The sequence below is a fragment of the Fonsecaea monophora genome (genome assembly GCF_001642475.1).
Source record: "Fonsecaea monophora strain CBS 269.37 chromosome Unknown Scaff42, whole genome shotgun sequence".
NCBI classification, from domain to species: domain Eukaryota; kingdom Fungi; phylum Ascomycota; class Eurotiomycetes; order Chaetothyriales; family Herpotrichiellaceae; genus Fonsecaea; species Fonsecaea monophora.
This window is the reverse complement of record NW_019173973.1, coordinates 217,039-236,827: the sequence shown is the minus strand read 5'-3', so window position 1 is coordinate 236,827 and position 19,789 is coordinate 217,039. Positions and strand designations below refer to the sequence as shown.

The 19,789-nt window shown below is 52.4% G+C and overlaps 7 protein-coding genes across 7 annotated transcripts; 3 read left to right on the top strand and 4 right to left on the bottom strand.

Annotated features, from left to right (window-relative positions):
* Positions 1-115: 115 nt before the first annotated feature.
* Positions 116-3,540, top strand: AYO21_06246 (hypothetical protein; the record flags this gene model as incomplete). Its single annotated transcript, XM_022656209.1, has 4 exons — positions 116-225; positions 276-575; positions 630-1,478; positions 1,536-3,540. 4 exons carry the CDS (start codon positions 116-118, stop codon positions 3,538-3,540), a joined length of 3,264 nt encoding a protein of 1,087 aa, XP_022511554.1.
* A 537-nt stretch (positions 3,541-4,077) lies between these two features.
* Positions 4,078-5,427, bottom strand: AYO21_06245 (hypothetical protein; the record flags this gene model as incomplete). Its single annotated transcript, XM_022656208.1, has 1 exon — positions 4,078-5,427. One exon carries the CDS (start codon positions 5,425-5,427, stop codon positions 4,078-4,080), a length of 1,350 nt encoding a protein of 449 aa, XP_022511553.1.
* Positions 5,428-5,855: 428 nt separating this feature from the next.
* AYO21_06244 (hypothetical protein) lies at positions 5,856-8,472 on the bottom strand (the record flags this gene model as incomplete). Its single annotated transcript, XM_022656207.1, has 2 exons — positions 5,856-8,198; positions 8,251-8,472. 2 exons carry the CDS (start codon positions 8,470-8,472, stop codon positions 5,856-5,858), a joined length of 2,565 nt encoding a protein of 854 aa, XP_022511552.1.
* A 1,558-nt stretch (positions 8,473-10,030) lies between these two features.
* AYO21_06243 (hypothetical protein) lies at positions 10,031-12,034 on the top strand (the record flags this gene model as incomplete). The annotated part of the gene is made up of 2 exons (XM_022656206.1): positions 10,031-10,073; positions 10,128-12,034. The coding sequence occupies 2 exons, from the start codon at positions 10,031-10,033 to the stop codon at positions 12,032-12,034; spliced, it is 1,950 nt and encodes a 649-aa protein (XP_022511551.1).
* Positions 12,035-12,675: 641 nt separating this feature from the next.
* Positions 12,676-14,285, top strand: AYO21_06242 (hypothetical protein; the record flags this gene model as incomplete). Its single annotated transcript, XM_022656205.1, has 2 exons — positions 12,676-13,047; positions 13,158-14,285. 2 exons carry the CDS (start codon positions 12,676-12,678, stop codon positions 14,283-14,285), a joined length of 1,500 nt encoding a protein of 499 aa, XP_022511550.1.
* Positions 14,286-15,562: 1,277 nt separating this feature from the next.
* AYO21_06241 (hypothetical protein) lies at positions 15,563-16,518 on the bottom strand (the record flags this gene model as incomplete). The annotated part of the gene is made up of 2 exons (XM_022656204.1): positions 15,563-16,434; positions 16,494-16,518. The coding sequence occupies 2 exons, from the start codon at positions 16,516-16,518 to the stop codon at positions 15,563-15,565; spliced, it is 897 nt and encodes a 298-aa protein (XP_022511549.1).
* An 838-nt stretch (positions 16,519-17,356) lies between these two features.
* AYO21_06240 (hypothetical protein) lies at positions 17,357-18,445 on the bottom strand (the record flags this gene model as incomplete). Its single annotated transcript, XM_022656203.1, has 2 exons — positions 17,357-17,875; positions 17,930-18,445. 2 exons carry the CDS (start codon positions 18,443-18,445, stop codon positions 17,357-17,359), a joined length of 1,035 nt encoding a protein of 344 aa, XP_022511548.1.
* Positions 18,446-19,789: the final 1,344 nt, after the last annotated feature.

The window sequence follows — 19,789 nt, the reverse complement described above, 5'->3', positions numbered from 1 at the left end:
GCTGCGAGGCTGCGAGGCTGTGCCCAGTTGAGAAACTGAGGCTGAAAACTACCTACATGTTCTTTCAACCTTTTCATCCGATAGCCTTCATATTGGAGACCTCGCTTGCTCCAACATGAGCTTTGGATTCTCTGTTGGTGATATTCTAGTAATAGCACAATTGGTCGAGAGGACCAGGAGACGTTTCAAGGGCGCTCCAGCGGAATACAATGCATTGGCTGATGAGTAGGCATTTTTGCCTCACATTTCGTGTTGAAACCCTCTGACTACAACAGGACACGCACCCTCCAGATAGTTGTCAATGACCTGAAGATTCAGGTTGAAGATGACGAGCTTGCAGACTCTATCAAAGATGATTTGCGAAATGCCATGACGAACTGCGAGACTGTCTTGTTGGACCTGAACACGGTTATCGACGCTCATACTGAACTTGATTCGGCAACTATAGTGCCCCGAAGAGGGCCACAGCGGATATGGAAGCGTCTCCGATGGGATCCCAAGGAGGCAAGCCAACTGCGCTCTCGACTCAGCTCCTCCATCCAACTGCTAGTCGCTGTACGCCAAAGTTTGGACAGGTGAGCTCTGCAGATTGTACCCGTATTCAGGACTGACTAAGGTGTTATACCTAGTACACTACAACGCGAGATAGCTCAAGATTTGGCGAGGCTAACTATAAACCATGACAAGGAGAGAGTCCAGCGCGTTGCGGATTGGCTTGCACCTGGCACGTATTCTGCTCATCAACACGACTACTTCACCAAGGTGCAAGCAGGGACAGGGCAATGGGTCTTCACCGACCCGATATACTGCAGGTGGCTCAACGATGCAGGCCCCTCAACGCTACTACTTCCAGGCATTCCAGGAGCTGGCAAGACTTTCATTGCGTCAATCATCATTAACAGTCTGCAAGCGCGGGTGTCCCAGCATGACAACTCGGGACTTGTGTTCTTCTATAACAGCTTTCGAAGGACTGCTACCCAGTCGTGCCATCACATCGTCTCCAGTATGGTGCGGCAACTATATCTGCAGAAGCCAACCAAAAACAATGCAGTCGATAGCGTCTATGAGGAGCAGCACAAGCACATGGCGCCCGCGGCTCCCAGCCTGGAAGAAATGTGTGCGATATTCGAAAAGCTGTTGTCAGGCTTTTCTTTGGTCACTTTCGTCATGGATGCTCTGGACGAATGCAAGGGACCAGAAGGATCTGATGAGAGGCCGTGGAAATATATCCTTAGTTTCATATTTGGACTACAGGAAAAGCTGAAATCCCAGGTGGCTATCAAGGTGCTCGCAACTTCGCGACCCGATCCGGAAATCAACGGGGTTTTCCCAAAAGATGGACGACTGACGATCCATGCTCGAAATGACGACCTTGGGAAGTTTTGTGATTCTCTGATACCTAAGATCAGATGCATTGCCCAGAAGACCGACCTGCACCCAAAGATCAAAGACGCCATCTGTGATAGTGCTGGGGGCATGTGAGCGTTCCTACTACAGGCAGACATGCAGTGCATGATTCATTAACACTCCTTCAGGTTTTTGCTGGCAAAGCTGCACTGCGACACCCTTGCGACGAAAACGAAGCCTAGGGACGTGTTGCAAGCCCTCAAGGCCTTCGCCCAAGGCGGTGATGCTCTCGATCGAGCCTACATGGACACACTCCAAAGGATACAAAGCCAACCTGAAGAGCACAGTACACTCGCCAGGAAGGTCTTGGTTTGCGTCGCATTTAGCGTGCGGCCGCTCACTCTCGACGAAATAAGACACGCTCTCGCTGTCGACGAGGAAACCAAAGAACTGGATCCAGAGTACGACTTGGACGATCCTGACGACGTAATCTCAAGCTGTGCCGGGTTGGTAACCATCGACTCTGAGACCCAAATTGTTCGTTTAGTTCACTACACCACACAAAGCTTCTTAGAATCACTCGGTAGTCGACTCATGCCGTATCCTCATGACTTCCTTGCCAGCTGTTGTCTGAATTATCTATTTCTAGATGCGTTTGCAGACTGCCACTTCGATGGCAAGAGTACGATTGACCAGAAAGATGCTTTTCCGTTTGCCGCATATAGCGCACAATACTGGATTTGGCACGTATCGTCTGGCAGCGATAACGTGTCTTTGAGGCAGAGGGCATTCTCTTTCCTCGACAACACCGGACGTGTCACCGCTACGCTGCGACTATCTCATCTCCACAGCGCTAACGTACATGGCTTGTGTGCCCTGCACCTCCTCGCCTTCATCGGCTCGAATGACTGGATCACTGACTATATCAGTCGTGGACCCCAAACACACCAGAACGAGCGTGTGAACGGAGTCTGTCTAGAGTGCAGGGAGTCGGCAGCTGAATTTAGACGTCGTCTTGGAGACGACAAAACATCCTGGGTGACGTTACTGACAAGCTGGCGCGGTTCCAGCCAGCGTACGCCACTGTGGTACGCAATAGATCAGCGCCATGTGTCAACAGCAAATCTTTTGATCGATCTGAACAACGGCATACTTAACGACCTAGATGATCATGGTCTGCCTCCATTATCGTTTGCGCTACAGTCTCGGCTTGAGGCTGTTCCGCTCAGGATCCTTGCCGAACCCGAGGCCATATCGTGGTATCAACATCGAGGCTCAGTCTATGAAACCTATCTACACTATGCAGCCTTGTGTGGGGACGAGGCGGTAGTTGACCGACTGCTGGAACTGATATCTGCTTTGGACTCGAGCGAGGCCCGCAACATTGCCATCTCTTATACCACTGCACAAAACAAATGGGGTGGAACCGCCCTATCCCACGCGGCTCGCTTGGGATGCCTCGGGATTGTCAAGAAGTTGTTGGCTTATAGTGGGGGGCGTGAGTTGAATGTGGCAGATAAGGAAGGCTGCACGCCACTCCATGCGGCAGCAAGCGTCGGCTCTTTGGAGGTGGTTCAGTATCTCATGGGCCAAAGAGGCATTCAAGCAGACGTTTGTGACCGCTATGGACGGTCGGCCCTTCACTGGGCTGCCGATGCCGGCGCGGTGCCTGTGATTGAGTACCTCCTCAGTGCTGGCCTCCCAGCAAACTCCAAGTCTCACAACGGCCGGAATGCGTTACTGCATGCTCTCTACAGTCACCGCCCAGAGTCCGCGTTATATTTGGCCTCTCGAGACGATGTTGATCTGCACTGCACCGACAAATATGGAATGAACGCTCTGATGATAGCTGCTTGGCACAGATATGCCGATGGCGTCGTTCGATTTGCCTCTGAGGTACCCGATATCAATCTCACCGATGACGAGGGAGACACAGCCTTGCACCATTTATGCAAGGTTCCCGGCTTGAGGTGGGAAATTGACATTGGCAATAAATTTCAACCCTGTCTCCAGGCCTTGATCAGCAACGGCGCCGATTGGAATATCAAGAACCAAAAAGGTGAGACTCCATATGCTATACTGTGTCGTCAGTCCCAGAACCTCACGTCCTGGTGGGACCGTCCTGCGTTGGAAGAATGGCAAGTCGTGAAGTCAATCTGGGATTCATACTTGCCAGATACCATGGCCAACTGAGAGGGCTCGATCGAATCGAACAAGATCGATCGAGGCTCCCATTTATGGCCCTCTCGGACCAGGACACCGAATCCACGCAGGGCTTCGGGACATCTGGTCAAGTTCGCTCACATTTCCGTGCAAGGCTCGTCGCCGTCGAGGACATACATGCAATACTTTTTCCGCTTGGTACATGTAGTGGAATGAATCGGGGATCCACCAAACCCTTTCTTACAATCTCGCAGCAGCGTCCATTACGATCACGTTAATTTGGTTGGTTGGTTGTTTATGTTACGTCCAAGCTTAGCACAGTCTTCTCAGCGTCAGAGCTCATGTGAGTGAATGATATGACATGATTCTTGATTAGCGTCCCTAGAGCGCAATGGATGTCTGGCCTTGTCAGTGTGTGTAAGTAGTATGCGTCCCTCTCAGCTAGTGTCATCTGGTACCTCATACAGCACGTCCTGCACCTGGTCCGGTCCGGTCTGGCCTGGCCTGGACGGGCCGGGAACTCATTACTTGAGAAAACAAACCGTTTTGTTTGAGTTGGGTCAAGCATTAGCCATCAGAAGCCAGGAAACGTCCTGTCCACCACCCGCCGTCGCCGCCGGCAGAGCCCCTGTCCACACCCTCTTCTGACCCGGACCCCGAGACCACATCGATCCGAAGCACAGGAATGCCGCGAATGGTCCATTTCGTGGGCGCCGTCTTCAGCGGCGCCGGGTCCAGGTACCAGTCGCGGGAGCCGTCAACGGCGACGACGCAAAGCCACAGGCTGCCCACGTCCAAGCGGGGCACCGGCTCGAGCTTGAAGGACCAAAACTCGGCAAAGTCGCGCCGCAGGTGCTCCGCCACCGCGGCCGGCTCGTGCGGGAACCCGGCCGCGACGAGGAGGTCCCGCCGCGCCGTGGTGAAGGCCGCGGCGATCATCTCGGGTAGCTGGATCTGGCGCGCGGGAGCCCGTTTGGCCGCGATCCGCCACCACGGCATTAGCAGGCTTTCGACCATGTTCATCGTCCACAGGGGCATTTGTGGTGGATGATCGGTCTCTCTGTCTCCGCTACCGCCGTTGGTGTTGGCGGTGACGGACACGGGACCTGGTTCGAACACAAAGTCGACGTCGAATGGCAGGGCGGGCAGTTTGGGGTCGTACGAGCAGTAGAGCGGACCGTAGTAGCGGCGGCGCGTCATCTCGATGGCTCCGCAACACGCGGCGTCGCAGTCCAGCCCGGCCCACTGTTTGAACACAAAGTAGAGCGTCGTCGCGAGACTTCGCGAGTAGTGCTTGACGCGCTGCGCGCCGACGAGGAACTCGCTGCGAGCGGATACCTCTTTTTCTTTTGCTTCTTTCTCTCCTCCTCCTGCTCCATCATCACCAGTCTGTTGTGAATCCCCTCGGAGGGTGGCAGCCCCATCACCCAACCCCCACGCAGACACCACCGGGACGAAATGCACAACGACCCTGCGCCACCTCATCAGCGGCATCCGCGCAACCTTCTCCAGGAGCAGCGTGCAGCGACACTCCTTGTGCCCGATGCTTTCCAGTAGTGGCTGGCAATTGCACGATTTGACGCCGCTGAGCCAGAAGCGCAGCGGCTGGCGGAACACCTGGCGCAGGGTTTCGCGTCTGACCGACACGCTCGTCCTCATGAGACAGCGGATCGTCGCCACGTCGATGTCGTGACGCGCATCGGTCGAGATGCACAGTCCGTCCCTCACGATGTAGCTGATCACTCTGGAGGTGATTTCTTCGGGGAGTGTGAGTTTGTTGCTGCGTGGCGGCGATGGGGATGGTGCTGGTGCTGCGCTCGAGGCTGAGGCTGGGGCTGGGGCTGGGAATGTGTCTCCTTTGACGACGCCTTTGCCTTCGCTTCCGCCTTCGCCGTCGAGGGAGTTCGTCAGAGTCATGATAATAATGATGATCCAAGGGGAAGAGCCCGAAGTCTCTTGATGAGGCCGAAGCGGCTTGAGCCTAAGACATCATTCATATACCTGAGATTATCAGGCTGGCCTCGGTTCATTGATGAGATTTCAGTTACCGTCTTGGGTTTGTGAGGGCTCGACCTTTGTTTTGATGGACTCCCCAATTTTTTCAGAGGTGAAGAGCGTCAAGTTACGGTGGTGACACAAATATGCAAGTGAAAGATCATATGAAGATGTGTACACATTCGAGTGGGAACGTGGGATGTAGCAATGCCGTGGTTTAGCCTCGTGTTTCAAATGACGTGTTCCACCTGCCATTCCACCAAGGCTGAGTGTTTCTAATATCATCCACAATGTTGTACATGCCATGAAGAGTGAGCACAAGCACTGGGCCGTGTCAGGACCGTGCGGCCTCAGAATACAACGTTCAACACTTTGCCGCCTCCAACGACAATTACTCTTTTCTTCTTTTCCCAGTTGTTCTTCTCCGTTAGCCACATTCGGCCTTCTTCCGTTTCTAGAACAGCACGGATGATCTCCGCCTCTCGTGCCGCTGGATCGGTTCCAGCCTTGCCGTCTGCGCGAGGGGACGGTACTGGTGCTGTGAACCGTAGTTTTCCATTGATCTGCACGGCGCATGTGATGGTTGTTTTGCGACTCCGTAGAGCAGCCTCTTGTTCAGGCGTTATGACATCGCCCGTCCATGACACATCGAAGATGCTCCTGCTTTCTGTGCCCGGCACCACTCTTTCCCAACATTCCTCGGCGAATGCTGGAGTGATTGGCGCCATCATCTTTAGGAGCGCGGTCACGGCGACATAAGCGACAGAAGGTGTCAGATTATTGATGCCGATTCCTTCGAGGCCGTTTGTTAGCTTGATAAGGTCCGAGACGGCTGTGTTCAGGCTGTAGATGTCGCTCGAGAATGTCTGCGAGATGCTCTTGCAGGTCCCTTGCGTCAAGAGCAGCGCCTCAGCATCACTTGTGCTAAGATCTCTCGGCTCAGGTATCATGATCTTTGAGACGTCTTGGTCCTGGGAAGGCAGCTCGGAGATGATGCGGTGAACTCTGCCAAACCACCTCTGTATACCAACAATCTTTTCCTCGTCCCATTGCAGCACTTCACTAACTGGTGCAGCGAAGAGAATATGGGCTCGTAAAGTATCTGCTCCAAACTTCTCAATCGCGACCGAGGGGTCCACACCGTTATGCTTGCTCTTGGACATCTTCTCCCAAGTGACGTTGGGTGCCTGGCCAGAGGCTTTGATGGTTGCGGCCTCGCCATCAAAGTCGACCTCACTGGGCAACAAGAATCGACCACTGTCTGGGTCGGAGAATGTCTTCCCATGCACCATACCCTGCGCTATCAATTGTTGGAACGGCTCGGCATGGCCCTTGTCGCTGGAAATGAGACATTCGCTGCACAGGAATTTGTAGATGAAACGTGCATAGAGTAAATGTAGAATAGCATGCTCGACGCCTCCAATGTAGGTATCCACAGGGAGCATATCGGCTGCGGATTGCTGGGAGAAGGGTTCCAGTTCATTCGTCGCGTCTGGAAATCGCATGAAATACCAGGAAGAGTCGACAAATGTATCCATCGTGTCCGTTTCTCGCTTCGCCGGACCTTTGCAGGATGGGCACTGGCAATTGACCCATTCCGCGATCTTATCCAGTGGATTACCGGATTGTCCTTTGATTGATGAATCGAGTCGAGGTAATACCACGGGAAGGTCTTCTTTGGGCACAGGAACAGGTCCGCAGGCCCGGCAGTGTATGATGGGGATTGGCGTACCCCAGTATCTTTGGCGGCTCACAAGCCAGTCACGAAGTCTCCAAGTTTCGACTGCTTCCGCAAGACCGTGTTTCTCCAGTCCAGAGACAATCTCGGTTCTCGCCTTACTGCTTGGTAGACCCGTGTAAGGACCACATAAAGAAGTCAGCCACCCATCATTTGTGTACGCTTCGACCACATCGGTGGCAAGCACACGAGAGGCCCTGTTAGCTAAAGGCTCTGGCGATATCGCGATTGTGACAGGATCTGAGGGTCTGTGGAGTTTCCAGAAGCTGAGATCGCGAGAGTCGTGAGCCGGGACACCCATCACTGCGCCTTCTCCGTAATCTGCCAGCACATATGGGGCGGCATAAACGGGCAATGGCTCCGCATCTGAATCTCCGACTTGTGAAAGGGGATTGAAGGCCGAATACGGCAGCTCGAAGCCTTCCTTGGAGTCGGGCGGGAAAGAAGCTCGTCTGTCGAGAAATTTCTGCAACTCAGGTAACTTCGCGGCCGCCCGTACCACGAGAGGGTGTGTCAGTGAGAGTGCAATATATTTGACTCCAAACAGCGTATCCGGACGGGTGGTGAAGACATGGACAAGGCAAGAGTTTCCGGATTCATCTCTTAAGCCAAACTGGATGCGTGCCCCTGTTGAGCGACCTATCCAATTCCGCTGCTGAGTTACGACTCTCTCTGGCCACTTTCCTCCGTCGGACAGATATTGCAGATCTTGTAGTAGATCTTCTTTGAACTCCGTTATTTTGAAGAACCACTGGCGTAGTTTGATCTGCTGCACTAGAGCTCCTGATCGCCACGACCGTCCATTGTGGTCGACCTGCTCATTGGCAAGAACCGTTTTATCGACAGGATCATAATTAACCAGCGCTTCCGCTTGATATGCCAGACCACGATGATATAACCTGAGGAAAATGTCTTGAGTGTGCTTGTAGAACGACGGCGAACATGTTGATATTTCCTACGAAGGATTGATCAGCGCTATGTACATGTATTCCAATCCTCTGACCTACGGCATCCCAGTCAAAACTTGTGTTCATGCTCTTGAGCTGTTGTTTCATCTTTGCAATATTATCATCGGTCCAAACAGCAGGATCAAGACCGCGCTCGATTGCGGCATTCTCTGCTGGGAGTCCAAATGCGTCCCAGCCAGTTGGGTGAAGCACATCATAACCTCGCATTCTTCGATAGCGGGCGATCACGTCGGAGATGGTATAGACTCGAAGATGACCCATATGAAGAGACCCAGATGGGTAAGCAAACATCGGTAGCACATAGGACTTGGGTAGGGCGCTTGATTGCCCTCGGGCCTTTGGCTGGTTTGCCCATCTCTGTTGCCATTTCGCATCGATGGTTCGGAGGTCGAGGCGAGAAACTTGAGCGGCAGCTCGGACAGCGGTGGTATGTAGGCTTCGTACAAAGAGCAGTCTGGCAGACTGACGGACAAGGGACCTCCCCTGCATAACCTCCAACCCCTCCACCACCGGTTGGGCACAAGACTGACAAGGAAACGTGAACCACGACAGTTTTAGTCGGAGCAGAGTGATGCACCACAGGGAAATTCACCATCATGTTTGGTAGGAAAGTTGGCCGAGTCTCGTGACTGCGCGACCATAAACTTCAACTCCACTCAGTTCCTGTTGTTCTCTCCACGTCCATCTCATCGCTCAACTTTGCGCAATGCCAACTAAGCTGCCTCAAAACCTGTCTTCCTTCGATCGTTGATGCTTGAGGCTCTTCTTTTGTCTCAAAGCCCCCTTCCGATCCCGTGCCGAAAGATTGAAGACGCGAAGATGGCAGCTCTTGGTGTCACACCAGAACTTCACACTGAACGAACCGTGTTGACGTAACGCAGCTCGATGGCCGGCTTAGAGATGGATCAGGAAGATCACCACGCTTTGATGAACAAGCGCATAGACCCAGGAAAAGCAGTTCCTCCTGCAATGCGAGATTCTTGGTGTCGACGCACTACCGGTTCAAGACTCGGAGAACCAACCTGACTGAGTTACCAGGAGCCTTCTCACTTCGAATTTCCTTCTGCTGCCATGGAGAAAACAGCATATCATGCACTGGAGTGAGAACAACTTGCGTGCCGTCAATGTTGTCCTGTGATTTTATGTGCTTTCATGGTCCCGTGGGTTTAGGTAAGTCGAGTACTCTGGTGTGCAAGGTTGTCGGCTGGCTTGTCATGCGTATCCTATATGGAGCGATCATACCCTCTATGCGCACCGTCTCCGTCCCCAAAGATATATACATATGCGTCAGTGCAGAGACAAGATTTGCACCTACAAGGCTGAGAGATATGAAAACTCTTCCTGGTATAGGTCACGTGGTAGGTACGTTGGTGAGAGTCCCAGGCGTTGAGGTGACAGAACAGCTCTATAACATGTGTCTCACCCAATTAACTCAACAACTTCACATCTTTGGTACCTGTCACCTCATTGGTCCTTTTTATTGTCACCTTGCTACTGCCTTCACGATTTGAATCAGTGCGTGGTGCGCACAAAGCATGTGATATACCGCGCCTCTTCTTTCTTCTCTCACCTAACTCTCTCACTTAACGTGCCTCGATCTGGACAATTCCCTCTGATTCCCACTTATCAGACGCCTGTCAGTCTTCTTGACAATAACAGAACTACGTTTTGTCGTGGGAGTGGCCGAGGCAAGTTGCTGCTTCAAGATCACTCGAATTCTCAATTACTCTGGACCTGCACAGACCGAGAAATTCGGACTCACCTCACCGCCCGACCTGCTTTGTCCCTCACAGAGGACAGTGAGCCTTTCTTTGTCAATATGGCACTCAGCAGTGCTTCGCAAATGAAAGCCATCAACACGGGTAGGAAGCCATGGCTTTTGGTGTCTAGACTTGAACTAATCACACCTTCTCTAGGTCACTGCATGCCAACAGCGACCTCTTGTCGTCCTGCCAATGTCCCCTCTCCCGGCACCAGCATGATAGATCTGGAGATGAGCATTTCTCAGGGGCTACAGTTTGGGAGTGAGAAGAATACAAAGATGGATGGTCAGGTGCATGGCAGCGACTGTGCTCCTCAACCCGTGCTCATGTCCAAACCTCGAGTCCCAACCATCCAAGCTCCTACTATCGAATACCCGAAGAATCATTTACTCGGCATTCCTCTAGAAGTTCGCGACACCATTGTAGGCCTGGTTGATGCGACCAAGCAGGTGGTTGGTGCTCGCCCTTCCACTGGCTGTGCGACATTTCAGCTCGTCTGCCGTCAGACATATCACGAAACATACTGTTACTTCAATACCGAGACCACTGTCCTGGCATCAGCCAATCGACTTGAAGAATTCCTTGGGAGATCGCTGAACATTGCCACAATCAGAAGCAAGGCTTACCGGAGCGTCAGAAGCCTCTTTCTCGAAGTTCCGCACAATAGCGACCGGATTCTATTCCTCCAACTGGCCGAGGTCTTGAAACATTCAATCCGGCTTGAAGAGCTGCACCTTTTCGGAATCGGGGCGGATGGTTGTGGAGAAAACACGAGTTCTTCTGCCCATCCTTGTGGAAAGCATAACACTTTGATGATGCCAGCAGCCCGCAAGCTATCCATTGATGGACAGCAGTACCAATGTCGCCTAGCTATGGTCAACAGCATCCCATGGCTAGAGAGACTAAGGGTTCTAGTTCTGGACAACCTCAACCTTCCTTTGCTTCAATCCCATGTTCTCAAAAATAAACCACATCTGGAAACATTGTACATCGCAGCAGATCCACGAACCGTGCTGCATGGGGCGTACGCGAACAAGATCGCCTATACGGTTGGCAACCTCGTCTTCCCGCCGGACGGAAAGGCTCCTCCGGTCAAACAACTCCGCGTCGATTCCAATTCCATTCTCACTGCGAGTCAGATCACCTTGAAGACGGCCAGGACCCTAGAAAGTCTCGAGTTTGTCATCCCCGATATGTTGTTCCAATCGCATACGAAGGGAATCAACTTCTACAGGGAAGCCACCATTATGTTCCATAACCTCCACATTTTTGCGACACAATTGCGTGAACTCAAGATCTGCGTCCATGGCGCCATTTCAGAACACTGCCATCGACACGCAAATTTCATGGGAGCTCTCAAAGACTGCATTTCACGCATGAGATCTCTGCAGCTCATTGAACTCCACGTCAATGTTCGATCGCCTTGGTTAGCTCGAGAATTCATTGAAGCGGTACCTCGGTCCGTCACTCGACTCTACCTCACCGACCTCCTCGTCCAGAGAGATCTCAGTGAGATCTCAGACTTCATTGCTGACAAAACCAAGACGCCTTTGTCGTATTCGAGCGATGTCGAAGCCCATGCCATTGGAGAGGATCTTGAGAGAACAGATTACATCGAGTTCAGCAACCATCGCCTGGCCTTTGTAGGTTACGAGTTCGAGGTTTTGGTCAAGGAGACTGCTGCGAAGGCGCAAGCGGAAGCCAGAGCTATGGACAGATTTCTGAATCTCAATGGCAGAATGTTGGACAAAGAACGAAACCGACACCTGGCTCCACTGGAGGGGAGAGACATACCGTTCAAGAAGGGCAGCATTGAAACCACTGCGCTGACCTTGACATCTCAGGGTGAAGGTGCTACCCGTACACAAGCCAAAGTTGAGAAATATCGCAAAGTCCTGGACAAGTGCGGCTTGGGAGACAATGAATATTTTGGGAACGAAAATGCTGCACAAGCCATCTTTGAGGCCGAGCCCGCGGCTAAGGGCGGCGACTACAGCTATCCGGTGACTGTAGAGGTTGAGGAGGAGTTCAAGTTTTCCAACCACTGGCTGAGCAAGTGAAGGGTGCAGCAACATCTTTGGAAACACCTAGCTGGCCTATGAATGGACAATACCGGAGCTTGACGTCGGCGTTGGATACGAATAGACAAGCACGCGCGCATCCGTCCGGGGCACAGATCCCTTGCTACACGTCTGTTTATTGGGGAGTTCAGGGTATCATTAACTTCGAGGTAACAGAGAAAGTGTGGTGTGGATGGTTTGGGAGACCCTCGAACAGACGGCACACTCGAAGAAAGAGAGCTTGACGGATAGAAAAGGAGAATGGCTGAAAAAGGCGAAGAGATATTCCAATAGAATGATCAAATCAGTGACTTGTTTGCTTTGCTGTACCTCTTAACTTTTGCCCTGGTGATCACGAGACTCTTCACTTTGTAAAGGTACCTGCATGTACTCGGTGCAACGAGCACAAATATCTCAATGTGGATGTATCGGGTCTGATCCGACGTCCCCGGCACCACGGATCGACAGGCCCTCGTTTGGCGTGTGTCAGACTGCAACTTTGTCTTCCGCGTATCAGCGCCTGGGATCTGAAGTGGAAAAATACCGGCCCTTTTCCCGAGTAAGGTTCTTCGCATTCTGACCTGTTCACTGACTCAAGCATTGCAGGAACAGCGTTTCCTTGATAAGCAAGGTCGCTCAAAATGCAGCGAGATCCAGCATCTCCTGCCTCTCATACCTCCGCTTCAGCACAAGCCGACTACAACCTCTCACCTCCTTCGCTATGGCAGGATGGTCGGAAACGGAAGAATGCTCCGCCTGGCTCGCGAAGCGTCGATACCCTCACACCCGAACAGCTGGCCAAAAAGCGTGCCAATGACCGTGAAGCCCAACGCGCAATCCGAGAGCGGACCAAGCAGACCATTGAGAACCTGGAGCGGAGAATTCAGGAGTTGACATCCCATCAGCCATATCAAGAGCTCGAGGCCGTCATCAGACAGAAAGATGCTATCCAAGCAGAGAATGAGGAGATTCGCAGGAGGCTTGCTTCAGTCATGTCCATCATTCAACCTATTGTAGGAGCGCAGGGATTGACTGGTATTCCTCTTTCTACTTTCTCCTCCTCTCCAGTCTCGTCTTCTCATCTTAACCGTTGTTACTGTTAGATCTTGCGACGGCTGCGCAGCACAATGTCCAGGCTGGACTGATTCAGACACATCCTGTTCTCAATCCTCCGTTTCCTCCAAGTAACGGCACACAAGCCAGCCCAACCTCCTTCCATATCCAGCGAAATGGGCAGACTGCCTTCTCCGTCTCTCCCATTCTATCACAAGGCCAGTCAGAAACACCACCGCATCCTCCACAGTTGGGAGGAGAAGTAATCGAGGACCACAGGCCTTCACCCACGTCAAGAGATGCACTGAACAACCAGCGAGACAATCTACAACGGGGCCTCGAACTGAATGAGGGTGGGGAGCGTGTCAACTTCGGATTTCTGCTCGATCTTTTGGGACAACGAACAGGCAATGCACGCGCTCAAACTCACCCTCACCCTCGACCACGACCACGAGCTCAGCCCGGCGTCAGCTCCCCTTACCCAGCCCTTCCCTCGACGCTACCCGATCAACCGACACTTCCTACGACACGTTGGAGTGTCCTCCCTAAAATCAGTCCTCCTACGTGCCCCCTCGATAGCTTGCTACTCAAGCTCTTACAATCTCGTCAGCGCGACCCGATCAGCGGCGCCAACGCACTCCCCACAACACCAAGCTATCCTTCTGTTTCGTCTCTTCTGAATCCCAGTGCGCCTCGTCGATCGTTGGATGACATGTCCCAACTCATGACAGATATCATCTCGAAGTTCCCCAACATCTCTGGATTGCCAGAACAAGTAGCGACATTGTTCATCATGTTCACCCACATGCGCTGGCAAATCCATCCTACCAAAGAAAACTACGAGCGCCTCCCTGAATGGTTCCGGCCTACTCCAGCACAAATATTCCAACCCCATCCCGCATGGATGGAACATATCCCATGGCCGCGGATGAGAGATAGGGTTGTGGTGAACCCTCAGGATTATCCATTTGATGATTTCTTCTTCCCTTTCACAGCCGATTTATCTGTCAACTGGCCATATGATCCGGTGGATTGTCTCCTCAGCACTTCTGAGAAAGAGGAACCAGTTATCAACCCGGTGTTTGAGAGCCACATTCGACGCCTGGAGAACTGGAGTCTGGGACCGTTGTTTGCCGAGACCTATCCTAATCTGGTGGAGACGGTGAGAATAAAGGAGAATGAACCCGGGCCAAGCTGACGAGTGGATTGATGGAAAAGAGCTGAACGTTTGTTCACAATTTGTATTTGTTGGTCTTGCCAATTCGGTCAGATTATCATCATGGTCGAAGGATCATCGGCTTGGTCGGGTGCTCTTGACGGCCTTTACTGGCTTCAGAGCCTACGAACCGTTTCCTCCTCCGCTGTACCACAGACCCAACTCCGGAGGGGGTTGAGGAGCTCCTCGATGACCCACGTTGCTTGTGGAAGGATATCCGCTGAAAGAAAGCTCCACGCACAAGCCACTCAGCGGAGCGTCGAGACAGCTACCTCTCAGTATGTTAATCAGCTGGAATGATGAGGCAGGAGAGTGTACCAACACGCGGGCGGTGCAGTGCTGGTCTATACATCCTCTAGGATGCATGCAATGCTGCTCGTTCCAGTCCCAAACAAGCCAAAAGCAAAATCATGAAAAGCCCGCTTTGCCTGAGCGCAACGCGAAAAGCAGAAGGATGGAAAATACCCTCACGGCACTATCGCCGTTAATTTGATTGATTGATTTATTAATTAATCAACTAATTAATTGACTGATGGCTCTGATCGCTCGGTACGATACTGAATTATTGAGTCCTTGATCAATAATATTAATGGCCCCGATAACCAATCAATCGATCGGTCGATCGGTCGATCGTTCAGTCGGTCCTCAGTCGTCGGTTATCAGTCTTCACTTGGTTCTCCTCTCTATTTCCCACACGGTGAATATCCATGCACTGTAGATACCAGCACAAGAAGATGTACCGAGTATATGATTCCCGGTGCGATGTATACCTCCATTGTATGTATGTATGTATGTATGTATGTATGTATGTACATACGACTTGGACGAGGTTCAAAGAGAACACACCTATGTCCCTACCCACACAAGCTACCTCCCGAGTACCGAGTACCTAATACCTATGTAGTACATGTGTTACTCATAAGTAGATAGCCACGTCGCTTGGTACTTATTGAATCTCTTCCAGTCGTACAAGGATATAAGGGTACAAGGGGGATTTTACGACTGGCGACTGGCGACTGACTAATCGGGTAGCCTTGTTCTGTAGCCAAAAAAAGTCCAGAGGAATGGTTACCACAAAAACTCGTGCGATTGTGAGTTGTCCGCTTCTATAAGAAACGCCATTCCATTCCTTGACCCTGTACTGCGCCTTCGACCGCCTCGCACAGCACATGTCATTTTCTCTCATAAAAAGTCAATATTGACTCTCTCGACATTGAGATCCCGTTGCTCATTATAGCCAAACGCATTGACATTGTCGTCTATGCGGCAACCTTGGCTCCATACTTGGCTGCCGCGCTATCAAAGAGCTGGCTTTTCTCTTCCAAGTCTCTCAACAGCGCGTGCTCTGCGTCTCTCTCCCGTAGTTGTTGAAGTAGTCCTTGAACGTCCTCGGCCTTCTTCCCAACAACACTTGCCAAAACGACACTGTTTGCAATGGATTGCACATTCGCATTGGCCATGCCCACAGCTTGCTGCAATGCTGCCTCGGCCTCTTCCAACCTTCCTAGATGTATCTCGGAAACAGCTTGTCCCACCAATGCCGTGGGACTGGTGTTCCCTGGCGTAGATGCGAGTTCCTCGTAGACATAAAACGCCGACTGGTACTTCTCTTGCCCGCCTTCCCTAAGATTCGTCCAAGCTTCGGCTAGGTTGATGAGTAATGAATCCTGCGCCCAGCGTTTGGCAGCAGCAACTTCCTTGACAGCCAAGTCCGTCCGGTTCTGCATCAGGTGAATCTGTACCAGTAGAGCCACGGCTTCAAGAGAGCCTTGGTGCTTGGACAAGAGATCGACGGCTTTCACGTATTCACCCGCCGCTGCGAGGACGGTGCCAGAGCAGATCTGAACCACGGCATCCTCCGCATCAGATTCAGCCAGGGCCAGTGCTGTTTCGAGTGCCGCGGAGTGGTTGCCGGCCGCTTGTTGTGCCAAAGCAACTATTGAGCGGGAGGCAGCGTCTTGTGATTGTTTGAGGGAGGAGATGACGGACGAGGCATCGCCGATGGCTATTTGTGCGCGATATTTGAGTATTTGTGCTATGGTCTTGTTTTCTGCGGAGAGAGAAGAGCTGTCAAATTCGAGGACGGTCGGGTATGCGTGCGTGTAGAATGCGGTCGTTATATTGAGCAGTTCTGAGTGACGTGAAGTTAGAGCGTGAGTTCAGGACATGTGGAAGGGGTGATGTGCATACCGCCCTCGCCAGAGAAGGGATCCATGATGGTGAGATCGTGCAAGAGGTCGACAGAACAGGACAACAAATATGGGCTTGCGGAGACGACAATGTGGAATATGGTGAGCGAACCCCTCGAGAACTGTCAACTTCAATATACGGGGTATTGGTGCTGTCTTTATATGGCAGGTGCGGCGAGAACAATCTCCGCTTGCATGCATGTCCATCGCCAGCCTTGTGCCTGGATCCCTGTTACTGGAGACTTCAACCCACAAGGACCTCATTCACGCGGTCAAAGAGAAGCAGACGCTGTCCTCTTTTGTATTGCCGCCGGCGGCACAACATACGGAGCCCGACTTACAGAGTCTTCGAAGATAACACCCTCCCAATCGCACCCAGCCCCCACTCTCTTCAGCATGCCCGCGCCTCGGACCCCCCGCTTCAGCTTCGCCTACAACAGCATCCTTCTCGATCACCAAAAGATCCAGACGGGACGGGCCATGAGTCGAGTCAAGGCAAACTACCACCTGTTCCTCCGCAACCAGCCGAGAAAACCGCACTTCAAGATCCAAGACCTCGGGCCCAGAAGGAAGTGGCAGGTCCCCAAGATGAGGCAGATTGAGGATTGAATTGCAGCTGGATAGATCGCTGCTGTGGAAACAGGTGGCCAGGCGCGTGAAACGCACTTTCTACCTCTCGCGTCTCTGCGAGGGGGCGGGTTACAGCGTTATCGGATGGGTTCACGGGTATGATTTTATGAAAATGTACTTTTATTGGTGGCTACAGCGGGTTCAGGACATGTCAACGGAGGCTCTCCACTTTGGTAGTGAATGGGAATATATCTCTTCTTCTCGCTCATTCTCTTCCAGCTCATCCTCGACAGTTTACTCTTTCAGCGGCACGGTGTCAACAAACAAAGCCTTCGCAAAGGCCTCGGGATACCGAGCACCATGGACTTCGGCCGCGTCAATGACCTTCCGAATCTTCGCATTGTCCTCGGGAGTGATTTTGACATTCAATGAGGCTATGTTCTCATCAAAGTTCTTGATTCTCGTGGTTCCAGGAATTGGGAGGATGTCGTCTCCCTGGGCCATCAAGAAGGCCAGGACCAGTTGGCCCGGAGTGCACCCCTTCTCATCAGCCAGAGCCTTGATGTCGTCGACCAACTTGATATTCTTGGGGAAGTTCTCCTCGCTGAATCGAGGTGCAAACCTGCGGAAGTCGTCTGCTTCAAAATCGTCTCGGCTTCTGATGCCTCCAGTCAGGAAACCTCGTCCAAGTGGGGAATATGCCACGACGGCCACTCCCAGCTCACGGCAGGCTTTGAGAAGTCCGATCTGGGGGCTCTCAATGTCCATGGAGAAGGGGCTGTATTCGATCTGAAGCGCATCAATGTGCGCCACCTACGTTGAAGTGTTAGTGGGTAGAGGTTAAAGAGGTGAGCGCGCGATTCTTACCTTGCAGGCCCTTCTGAGAGTGTCGGCGCTGCACTCACTCAACCCCAAGTACTTGACCTTGCCGGCATCTTGCAGCTCCTTCATGGTTTTGACCGTGATCTCGATGGGTTGGTCGGCTTGCACTCTGTGGCAATAGTACAGATCGATGTGGTCAACACCCAACCGCTTCAAGGACTTGTCGCAGGCTGCCCTAATGTATTCTGGCTCGTTCTTGACCAGACGAGCGCCAGTTGCGGGGTCGACGGCGTTGCCAAACTTTGTGGCGAGAAAGATGTTCTCTCTCTTACCAGGGTTCCGCTTGAACCAACGGCCAAGCAGATCTTCATTGTCTCCGTAAATGTCGGCAGAGTCCCAGAAGAGCTCGCCGGCTTCGTAGGCGTGGTCTAGCATAGCATAACGTTCTTCGTCGGGCTTTGGTTTGCCATAGTAGGCGGAGAGACCCATGAGGCCGAAGCCTAGGGCGGTCACCTCAGGACCATTCTTTCCGAGCTTGCGGGTTGGGAGTTTTGGGGCCATTTTTGGGTTGGTGGAATTGCAGTTGTCTTGGTCGCAGGTGAGTTTGAGGGAGGAAGTGTTGGATGGATGGAATGATGTGGACGAGATGCAGTGGTCGATGGCGAGGGTTTTTATAGTTCATCAGTGTGCGGTGTTGGAACTCCGGACAAGACTCGAATTCCACGGACGCAATCAATCATAATCAGCGAGTGCATCTCTCGCACCGGGTTTTAGCCCAAAGGCCGTCGAAGTGTCTGTCGCCATCTGAGTTTCTCTCTTTCTCTCTGTCTCTCGCTTCTCCACCCCACCTGTCCACAAGATTGATAGTGATCGAGTGATGTCATGCATCCAGTGGCCCTGATTGGCTCCTTTAGTCATCCTCAAACCCGTCTCATCATGTATCGAATCCCCCACCGAAGAGCTGGAAACCCCCGTTCTTCCTTGTCCCAGTCGCGGCTTTAGGCGTTTGTCGCTCCCCTGTTTAATTGCCATCCATGACTAAGGATTGAGATGACAGTGATGCATGCGGCCGCCCTGCCCGCAATGATATGTTTACAGACTATTCATCCAACGGTGACTTCGCTTCCCACGAGATACCGCCGTCGAACTTAGAGAGGTTATTACTCAACTAGGCAAGGCTACGTCCACAGCCTGGTCATCAGCCCTATTCGCCATTTATAAACCTCGTTCCTCGAACTTCACGGTTTCCCATGCTTCCAACCAGGGTTCTTTCGTCCCCGGCCCAACTGCGCTTCCATACCACCATCATCACCATCATCATCTGTTCGGTCCGAAGACTATGCTACTGCACAATGACTAACAATATGGCCCGAAAAGATGCAGGATGTATACTTATGTGATGGCCTCGCGACTACACGGTTGACTGTACGTATGCGCACCTGTGTTATGTGATGCGATGGTGTGGGATAGACCCGTCACATAACCTGGGCGGATCGCGGAATTCGCACACAAGCGGTTGTCCTTTGGAGATACATATTATCATCTGATCCTGTTGTTCCGAGAGCATTCCGAGTCTGAAATGGTGGCCTGTGCGTTGAGGAGGGGAAACGATCGCTCACCCCTCAAGTCCCCCTTCGACCACCATTGAAGTATTCCGTACTACACTCTAGATGACCTGCCCTGACATGGTGCTCTGGTCATGGCACCAGTCTGGCTTTATTACTTAAGCAGCCATCGAGACCGCGGACAACCAGCTGCTAGCCGAGGAATAATGCGGGCTGCCGAGTCGCCGTGCTGTCGTGGCGATCATCTCAAACGCGGGGAACGGCCCGCAAAACTACGATACCTTTGATACAGTCGGGTCACCAAGCAGAGGAGCAACAACCGCGGATGTCGGGCCCGGCA